Genomic DNA, 10,908 nt, shown 5'->3' on the forward strand with positions numbered 1-10,908 from the left:
CATGAGATGATTCTAAATAAAAAAAATGGGAATTATAAAATAAAAACAGTAAATAAAAATTAAAACAAACACCATATTTTTGTAGGTTTTTTTTAGATAATTTTCCTTTAGCAAAGGGGTGCAGAAAGTAAAAAACAGAGGTGTAATTAACAAAACTGTAGTGAAATTTGAAAACAATTGGGCTTAGGCAAAAACGGGTCGTGGGTGGGTCGGTTAGACCCGCCCGGTTCGGATTAATATAAATAGGGTGTAAGACCCATTTTTCTTCATTTTCTCAAATCCTTTCTCTCTCTTCTCTCTTCCTCTCACGTGAATCTCTCTTTTCTTCTTCTTCTTCTCCGGCGAGCTTCGCCGCTCCGGCGTGGTGGTCCGCCGGCCCAACAGGGCGGCGCCGCCGCGCCGGAGATGTGAAAGTTCTCCGTTTTCAATTTTTTTTACATTTTTAGATACCCTTTTTTGTTTTAAACACGAATCTAAACTCAGTTTTTTGAAATACTACCTTACAAACTCTAGATCTACAATTTTAGAACCGGACAAAAGAACAACCAAAAACAAACAAGCAACACGTTCACCAAACATTAAGAAAGAACAGATCTACATGATACATGAATTAGCGAAGCTTTACCTCTGATTGGATCGGAGAAAAAGCGAATTTAAACGAGAGGATTTCGATCTGCTGCTTGCTATGCCAGAGTCGGAAAACTCTTTCCCTCTTCCGAATATCCCACGAACCTGTTGTGTTGTTTATGAGCCTGAAACAAAAAAACAGATCGAAAACGAACGTTGGTGACAGATCCGAATTCGTTGTTGTTAGCGATGAACAATTTTCGGGTTTGGAATTAGATGCTCTTCCTATTATTCATGGTTCCTGGTAATATTTGGATGTTATACGATTTTGTGGTTTGTGAGTTTCTGGTGAATTTGTGGCTTATGGAAAATTTATGGATAAACATTCATGAATTGTTCATAAGGTGTTCATGGTATTTTTTGGATTTGATTAGGGTTTTGGATGATGTGACTGCGGTTGAAAAGTCTCTGTTTTTTCTGTTTGCGGCTAAGTTTTTTTCTTCTCGCGGCTGTTTTTGTTTTTTCTGTCCCATTCTCTTTTTGCAGCCCTGATTTTATACCATTAGGGTTGAAGATAATAAGGAAATAACTTGCAGATTACTACTGAGTGGCTGGATTTGGCAACATTCATTTGACCCTATGAATCTGCCTAAAATGAGGCATGCGAAGAAGGAAAGAAAAAATATGGACCCTTGCCGGAAATTTTCGGACTTACTGACAATATTGGACAAAAACGGAAAATAAACATTCATGAAATATTAAAAAGAAATAACTGGCTTTAAAATTAAAATTAAAAAATGGAAATTAGACAATGCAAAATAAAAATAAAAAAGAAAATAATGGGAGAGAAAAGGGTCCGATTCAGAATAAAAATGAGGTATTTTAAAATACCTCCCTGCCGAAATTTTCACTGGATCATGAGATCGGCTAGAGTCAAACAACGCGTGTCCGTGGGATCCTTGGTCAAAATTTAGGGTATGACAGATGCCCCTATTTAAGTTTTTCCGTCACAGGGATTTTACAAATATCAATTTTAGAATCCATGGGTCGGAGAGACTTAAATATTAAGTACGCTAATTTTGACCAATTGAAATGCTAAGAATGCCATGCTCATGACTGTAATATATGAACACTTACGATGCACTTACGAATGCAAGGGTACTGAACCGATACTGACCGGGGGACATACCGATAGGTATCACTGGGGAGGAAACACTGCTTAGACGAACGTACGAAATGAAATACTGTCTATTACCATTACTGCGGTAAAGACCAACATACGGAAAGAGATACTGTCCATTATCTCAACTCGGATAACGACCAACATACGAAAGTGAAATACTGTCAATTACCTCGACCAACTTACGAAAAAGAAATACCGTCAGTTACCTCGACTCGGATAACGACCAACTTACGAAAAAGAAATACCGTCAGTTACCTCAACTCGGGTAACTACCGACTTACGAAAAGGAGATACCGTCAGTTACCTCAACACGGATAACGACCAACTTACGAATAAGAAATACCGTCAGTTACCTTTACTAGGGTAACGACCGACTTGTGGAAAGGAGATATCATCAGTTGCCTCAACACGGGTAACGACCAACATGATAAAAGTCAACTGCTACCAGTACGAGGATAGCTTTCATAAGGTACTAGGGAGCTGAAATATATATTGAGACAAAGACTATTGGATGGGACCTGCCTCTTGAAATAACCTTTAATTGGTGACAACCTTGAATCAAACACATTGGGGATGACACTTTTTACGGGATACATTAAAATAAGACACTTGGTAATAACGTAACTATGCATGAATGATATTTGTATGCATGCTATCTATGCATGAATGAATGAACATGTACGAGACACATATGATAGTACAACGACAAGATTATTGAGGGATGATTGGGCAGGTCCAGAACGGAAATGGCCCGGTATCATAGTACAAACAACTCGGTAATCTTCATCAGGGCACAACCCTTTAAGCACAACACTGATGGGGCAATGAACCAAAAGTCAGACCACTAGCCGAAGTCGCCATTTTTGGATTGAACTGGAGTACTTTCACAAGCTCATGCTTCAAATAGTCATTGCTTTTTCTTTGGTATACTTTGAAATCCCTAACTTTTGCCTGGACCGCCCTTTCGGGTTTTCAATCCACCGGGATGCTCTTTTTTTGCCTAAGCCGCCCTTTCGGGTTTTCGACTCAGAGAGTTTTTTTTTTTTTTTTTTTTTTTTTTTTTTTTTTTTTTTTTGCAATGACCACGCCCGTGCTTTTGAATCGAACATTGACGCATGCTTCTACGATACATGAATTAAAGATAAAATATTTGTCAATTTTGTTTTTTTCCAAAAGAAAACATAAAGATTTTTAAAAGGAATTTTCAAAGTTTTTACCTCAAGTATTAACAGTAAAAATGGAAGAGAACTTGCACATAGAATAAATAGGAACTTCAAATAAAAGGCACAGGTTCAAATTGATTTAAAAGAAATGGTAACCAACCAAAGGTATGGCACCACAGATCACAAAAGTTTGGAAAATGGTAATTAATATGGGGAAGGTACATTGAACACAATAACCCTCATACTTCCTACCAACTTTGAATTCCACTATTACGATTGCTTCAATATCGAGGATCTTTTGACGGCTGAGGTGCCCCAAGTGAGTGATGCTTCATCTGATGCAGTTACTTGTCATAATCCTTAATTTTTGCATAGATCGCCCTTGCGGGTTTTCAATCTATCAGGATAATTTTTTTCTTTTTTTGTTTTTTTGTTTTTTTTTTTTGTCTCTAATTTTTGCCTGGACCGCCCTTTTGGGTTTTCAGTCCACCGAGACGCTCATTTTTGGTTTAGGCCGCCCTTTCGGGTTTTCGACCTACCGAGCTGTTCTTTTTTAGACAAAGTATTTCTTGACTGCATCAGAATTCACAGGGCGAGGTAAATCCTCTCCATCCATGGTTGTAAGAATTAAAGCACCACCAGAGAAAGCTCTCTTCACTACATAGGGACCTTCATAATTAGGTGTCCACTTGCCCCTGGAGTCTGGTTGAAAAGACTTGATACTCTTGGCCACTAAGTCTCCTTCTTTAAATTCACGGGGACGAACCTTCTTATCAAATGCTTGTTTCATCTTGGCCTGATATAGTTGTCCATGACACAAAGCAGCCATGCGCTTCTCCTCAATCAGATTCAACTGATCATATCTATTCTGACACCATTCAGCCTCTGACAACTCAGCTTCCATCAAGACTCTCAAAGACGGGATTTCAACTTCTACGGGAAGTATCGCTTCCGTACCATACACCAAGGAAAAAGGGGTTGCCCCTGTTGAAGTACGCACCGAAGTACGGTAACCATATAGAGCATAGGGTAACATTTCATGCCAGTCCTTATAGGTGACCACCATCTTCTGCACAATCTTCTTAATATTCTTGTTTGCAGCTTCGACCGCACCATTCATCTGGGGTCTATAAGGAGAAGAGTTATGATGCTCAATCTTGAAATCATCGCACAATTCTTTCATCATTTTATTGTTCAGATTCGTACCATTATCCGTGATAATCTTGTTAGGGACGCCATAGCGACATATGATATTGTTCTTGATAAACCGAACCACCACTTGCTTGGTCACATTGGCGTAAGACGCCGCTTCAACCCACTTGGTGAAGTAGTCAATGGCCACTAGTATGAAACGATGTCCGTTGGAAGCTTTTGGTTCGATCCGACCAATCATATCAATGCCCCACATAGAGAACGGCCACGGAGATGAGATAACATTGAGCATAGACGGCGGCACATGAATCTTGTCCGCATAAATCTGGCACTTGTGACATTTCTTAGCATAGTGATGGCAGTCAGCATGCATCGTTATCCAGTAGTAGCCTGCTCTCAATGCTTTCTTAGCCATTGAATATCCACTAGAATGGGTCCCAAATAATCCTTCATGTATCTCATGCATTAACAAATCTGCTTCTCGTCGGTCCACACACCTGAGCAAAACTGAATCAAAGTTCCTTTTGTACAAAACATCTCCACTTAGAAAGAAGTTACCAGACAATCTTCTTAAAGTTCTCTTATCTTTACGGGATGCCCCAGGAGGGTACTCTTGAGTTTGAAGAAACACTTTAATATCATGAAACCACGGCTTATCATCGAAAACTGCTTCGGCTGCAAACACATAAGCAGGCCTATCAAGGAATTTGACACTGATCAGCGGCACATCGTTGCCATGATTCACTTTGATCATTGAAGATAAAGTAGCTAGGGCATCTGCCATTTGATTCTCATCCCGAGGAATGTGGTGCAGTTCCACCTTGTTGAAGAAAGTCAACAGACGTCTTGCATAGTCTCTGTAAGGTACCAAACCATCATGGTGAGTCTCCCATTTTCCTTTGATCTGGTTAATCACAAGAGCAGAATCTCCATATATGTCAATATTTTTAATCCTCAAGTCGATGGCTTCTTCAATACCCATGATGCAAGCTTCATATTCTGCAATGTTGTTCGTACAATCAAACCGGAGTCTTGCAGTGAAAGGAATATGAGTACCCTTTGGAGTAAGGATAACTGCCCCTATTCCATTACCATACACATTAACAGCCCCATCAAATATCAAACCCCACTTGGAGTCTGGATCAGGACCTTCACCAAACAATGGTTCGTCACAATCTTTCATCTTTAAATACATGATCTCTTCATCTGGAAAATCAAACTTGATAGGCTGATAATCTTCAATTGGTTGATGAGCTAAATGGTCAGCAAGAATACTACCCTTGATGGCTTTCTGAGTGCGGTAGACAATATCATACTCGGACAATAACATCTGCCAACGAGCAATTCTTCCTGTTAAAGCCGGCTTCTCAAAAATGTACTTGATCGGATCCATTTTGGATATCAACCAAGTAGTGTGATTAACCATATAATGACGAAGACGCTTAGCAGCCCATGCCAAAGCGCAACAGGTTTTCTCAAGCATAGAATATCGGGACTCACAATCGGTAAACTTCTTACTCAAGTAGTAAATGGCGTGCTCTTTCTTTCCAGTCTCGTCTTGTTGACCCAACACACAACCCATAGAATCTTCTAACACAGTCAAATACATGATCAAAGGCCTCCCTTCGACCGGAGGAACAAGAATCGGAGGTTCTAACAAATACCCTTTGATGCTGTCAAAAGCTTTCTGGCAATCTTCCGTCCAAACAATCCCTTGATCTTTACGGAGTAACTTGAATATCGGCCCACATGTGGCAGTCATATGAGAGATGAATCTGGAGATATAGTTTAATCTTCCTAGAAACCCTCTAACTTGTTTCTCTGTCCTTGGAGCAGGCATTTCTCTGATAGCTTTGACTTTGTCGGGATCTACTTCAATACCCTTCTGGCTGACGATAAAACCCAAGAGCTTGCCGGATCTAACACCGAAGGTACACTTATTAGGATTCAAACGGAGTTTGTACTTTCTCAACCGTTGGAACATCTTCAACAAATACTCAACATGTTCTTCTTCAGTACCCGATTTGACAATCATATCATCCACATACACTTCGATCTCTTTATGTATCATATCGTGGAATATTTTAGTCATGCCTCTCTGGTAAGTGGCACCAGCATTTATCAACCCAAATGGCATTACTAAGTAGCAGAAAGCGCCCCAAGGCGTGATGAACGACGTCTTTTCTCTATCCTCTGGAGCCATCTTGATCTGGTTATACCCGGAGAACCCATCCATGAAGGAGAATACCTTGCATCTAGCAGTACTATCAACCAATACATCAATGTGAGGTAAAGGGAAATCATCCTTCGGACTAGCTTTGTTCAAATCCCGATAGTCAACACACATTCTGACCTTACCATCTTTCTTTGGAACGGGCACTATGTTGGCCAACCATTGAGGATATTCGGAGGTAATCAAGAAACCTGCATCAATTTGCTTTCGCACTTCCTCTTTGATCTTGAGAGCCATATCTGGATGAGATCTTCTTAACTTCTGCTTGACTGGAGGACACTCGGGCTTCAAAGGCAAACGGTGTTCCACAACATCATGGTCTAACCCCGGCATGTCTTTGTAGGACCATGCAAATATATCATCATACTCTCTGAGAAGCTCAATTATCTTTTTCTTGACAGACGCCTCCAACGACGCTCCAATCTTAATTTCTTTTTTATCATCCTCAGTGCCCAGGTTGATTAACTCTATTTCTTCCTTGTGAGGCTGAATGGCTTTTCTTTCTTGCTCTAACATCCATCGGAGCTCATCGGGAATCTCCTCGTCCTCTTCTACCCAAGCTTCGTAAACTGGGAACTCAAAGTTGGAAGGTAACATAGGGTCATCATGTTCAACGGGCTCATGTATGTTCAGTCTGCATATGATTCATGATTGATTTTTTTAGTAAAAGAGTGAATGCAGACCTTTGAAATTGATATATATTTTTTAAAGAAAAAGAGAACAAGTTTTTTGGTTTTTTTGTATTACCATTTTTCCAGAAAAAGCACTAAAATAAAATAACGGCCGTGACAGAAACGACAATTTTCATTAATACTGAAAACAAACTCAAAGTAAAAACAAACCCTACAAGATTTCACTTTCGTCTGGGGTAAGACGAAAGGAGTTTTCTTAAAAAAAGCAACAAAAAGACAAACACATTACTTAGAAAGAGGTATCACAGAAGGGATGTCAACAGCAATCCAATTGCAGCAGTTTCCACCCGGAGTCACAAAGTCAGGTGCCACTTCTCCTGATTGATCTTCCAAGATTGCATTAGTCTCAGGCGGCGCATTAATGAATCCAGCACTGTGAAAAGTACCCCTAGTTGGGTCGAACATCACTTGCTTATTGCCGGAGAAACCCATACCTTCTTTGCGCTTGTTCTCGGGCAACTGTACTAGCTTCCCCCAACCTTCCGCCTTTCCTTCTTGAATTACTCTCTGAGCATCCTTTAGAGATGCCATGCATGTTTCACCTCTTGTAGTACCGCTTTCAACCGAAAGCCCTTGGAATGACGTTCCATCCGAACTTTCACCACCAATGAAGGAAAAAGACGACAAATGGCTAACCAACAGAGCTGATTCCCCACTTACTGTAACAAGTTTTCCACGACTCACAAACTTTAACTTTTGATGAAGGGTGGATGTTACTGCCCCGGCTTCATGAATCCATGGTCTACCAAGTAGACAGCTGTAGGAAGCTTGAATATCCATTACCTGGAATGTAACTTTAAACTCTTGGGGCCCAACAGTGATAGGTAAATCTACTTCTCCCCATACCGTCTTCCTGGATCCATCAAACGCCCTTACTGATACGCAACTAGGCCTAATAAATCCATATGAATATGTCAATTTATCAAAGGTCGTCTTCGCCATCACATTGAGAGAAGAACCGGTGTCTATCAAGACATTGGACAAAGAATCTGTTTTGCACATAACAAAGATATGCAAGGCCATATTATGGTTCTTCCCCTCCACTGGGAGGTCTTCATCACTGAAACTCAAATTGTTGCATGCCGTCACATTTCCAACAATGCTCCCAAATTGACCCAAAGTCACATCATGGTCTACGTAGGCTTGATTCAACACTTTCATCAATGCATCCCTATGAGCATCAGAGCTTGTCAACAATGACATGATAGAAATCTTTGATGGAGTCTGCAATAACTGATCCACTATCTTATAATCACTTTTCTTGATCAGCTTCAAAATCTCATCATTATCAGTTTCACCAGGTTGAACCACACTCTTACCCTTGCTAGGATCTGGTATTGGCACTGACTCTATCACCGGGGCTTTCTTCTTTGCTTGCACAACAGCCGGAAGGATGCGTCCACTTCTCAAAATTTGACTATTCTCTGCAATGTTACTCACGGAAGTTGAGGGACTCCAGGATATCTCTCTACCATTCTCTATGCTTGTAGGTTCATAGTTATACGGCATGGCGTTTGGAGAGAAAAACGGCTTGGGTCTCGGCACACAAATCACAAGAGGAGTGACAGCTGGCTTGGAATTGTCCTTGAACACTGGAGTAACACCATCAATTGGTTTCGCACTATCTTTGAACACAGGGATTACAACACAGACACTCTTGTCCTCCCTTGTGACTACCAGCTCTCCCCGATCCATTAGCCCTTGCACATCATCTTGAACCTGCGCGCAACCGCGGGGATCCACAGAACATACCTCACAAATATTATGATTGTGGCTAAACATAGCTGCCTCACACATCTTCACATGTAACAGAACCAACGGAGTTTTGATATCCTGAGAGCGAGTGACAAGACCCCCTTCTTGATAATCTTCAACCATGTTAACAGTAGGCCCATGGGGTGGCAGAGGATGGTCTGGAGCAGCAGGGTTCGGGTCAGTGAAGGATAAATCTTTGCTGTGAATCAACTTTTGAACTGCCTCTTTAAGGGGGTAACAGTGTTCAATGTCGTGTCCTGGTGCCCCTTGATGGAAGGCACAATTTCGATCAGCACGGAACCAAGGGGGTAAAGGGTTCTGCACACGAGGAGGTGGTAGGGTCTGAACAAGACCTCGGGCAAGCAAGGAAGGTAACAAGGCTTCATATGTCATGGGGATAGGGGGAAATTGGTTTCTTTGAGGGCGAGTATGTTGTTGTTGAGCTCGAGGGCGAGGCTGTTGCTGTTGAGGTGGTGGGGGATAGTATGGTTGTTGATAAAACGGTTGGGGTTGATAAGGTTGTGGTTGATATAGTGGTGGATAATATGGATGGGGTGTTTGAGGCCTTTGTAGTTGATAGTTTGGATTTTGTGGAGTTGGGGTAGGTGGTGGAATGTTAGCAACATAGGGGTAGCTAGGGTATATAGGCTGGGATCCGCCATGGGCCACCATGCCAACCTCTTGAGCGTTCTTCTTTGAGTACCCATTTCCGAACTTCCTATTACCATTAGATGAACCAGCTGAAGAAGCACCATCTCTACTTACACGTCCCTTACGGACCCAATCTTCAATGCGCACACCCATATCTACCATATCGGTAAACTTCTGTGAAGCACAACCAAGCATCTTCTCTGAGTAGAAAGGGCTCAGAGTCTCATAGAATAGATCGGACACTTCTCTTTCATCCAGAGGCGGACGGATTTGAGCAGACTTCTGAATGAAGCGTTGAGCGTATTCCTTGAAAGATTCCTTATCACCCTGAGTCATAGATTGCAGTTCTTTCCGGTTAGGTGCCAGATAAGAGTTATACTTGTACTGTTGGATGAAAGCATTGGCCAATTCCTCAAAGGTTGTGATGCCCTTCAAATTCATATACCATGTGTGTGCGGGACCAGTCAAACTGTCCTGGAAACAGTGAATAAGCAGAGGCTCATTATTCTTGTGAGCAACCATCTTCCTGACATATGTGACTAAGTGCATCTCAGGGCAAGTATCCCCTGTGTACTTTTCAAAGATCGGCATTTTAAACTTATGAGGTATCACCACATCTGGAACCAAGCAGAGGTCATTCACATTCTGACTGAACATTTCTTTACCGCGGATAGTCTTTAACTCTTTGTGCACCGCCTCAAACCTTTCTTCCAAGTTTCCCACCCTATCATCACCAGCCACACTATTGGAGTGATAAACCTGTTCTTCTTCTTGATGAGCAGCATGAACAAGGGGTCCAGCATAGGTCATAGTGGCCTGAGGACAAGGCTGGCCGGACTGATAAAACGGTGTTTGTTGATGTCCAAAAGAAAACTGCATTTCTGGTGCATTATGACGAACACCTTCATTATTTGCGAGTGGCATGCCCCACGGATAGCCTGGCGGCATATGATACTGAGGAGGAATAGAAGAACCAAGAGAGCCAGCAGGACGAAACCCTGAACTATACATATTTGTCATATCACCAGAGGAAAACTGATTCACCAAAGGCTGTGTAATACCAATAGTTGCGGTAGAACCAGCAGGCTGTGAGACTTCAACATCTGCCCGAACAGTCTGAACAACTTTTGCTTGAGAGGCTTGTGCCTGTGCGGCCAACATGTCCATCATCATTGCAGTTATTTTTTCCATACCTTCCTTGAGGCTACTAACCTCTTCCCTAAGGTCACTGTTCGTTTGTTCAGCATCTGCCATTTTCCTCTTGAGGTATGCTCGGGTATGATGAACACGGGTAGGTTTGTACTGAATACGTCGGGCCACCTTTGCTTTTCTCCTGAGGCAGGAATGAGGAAAATATGAGACTTGGCTTTGACACTTTTTATGAATGCAATATGATGCATGATATGCTATATGCCAGAATATGCAATTTTTATCGAAGGACCTATAGAAGCAATTTAGTAAACATATCAACCTAAACAATTCATTAAAATTAAAAAAAAACAAAGTTGATTA

General features: G+C 41.5%; 1 protein-coding gene across 1 annotated transcript; it reads right to left on the reverse strand.

Moving 5' to 3' along the window:
* Nucleotides 1-610: 610 nt before the first annotated feature.
* On the reverse strand, nucleotides 611-10,650 carry LOC112421317 (uncharacterized). The gene is made up of 7 exons (XM_039833668.1): nucleotides 7,220-10,650; nucleotides 6,063-6,932; nucleotides 5,057-5,984; nucleotides 4,205-4,969; nucleotides 3,488-3,982; nucleotides 1,705-1,859; nucleotides 611-752 (listed from the first exon to the last, which is right to left on the reverse strand). The coding sequence occupies exons 1-7, from the start codon at nucleotides 10,648-10,650 to the stop codon at nucleotides 611-613; spliced, it is 6,786 nt and encodes a 2,261-aa protein (XP_039689602.1).
* Nucleotides 10,651-10,908: the final 258 nt, after the last annotated feature.

This window comes from Medicago truncatula, chromosome 4 (genome assembly GCF_003473485.1).
Source record: "Medicago truncatula cultivar Jemalong A17 chromosome 4, MtrunA17r5.0-ANR, whole genome shotgun sequence".
NCBI lineage: Eukaryota > Viridiplantae > Streptophyta > Magnoliopsida > Fabales > Fabaceae > Medicago > Medicago truncatula.

Coding starts and splice junctions, on each gene's coding strand:
- LOC112421317 (XM_039833668.1), bottom strand. CDS start 10,650: ATGGCAGATGCTGAACAAACGAACAGTGACCTTAGGGAAGAGGTTAGT. Junction 3,983..4,204: donor AAGCGGCGTCTTACGCCAAT/GTGACCAAGCAA, acceptor AAGATTGTGCAG/AAGATGGTGGTCACCTATAA. Junction 1,860..3,487: donor GCCCTGTGAATTCTGATGCA/GTCAAGAAATAC, acceptor GATAATGGACAG/TATCTCTTTCCGTATGTTGG.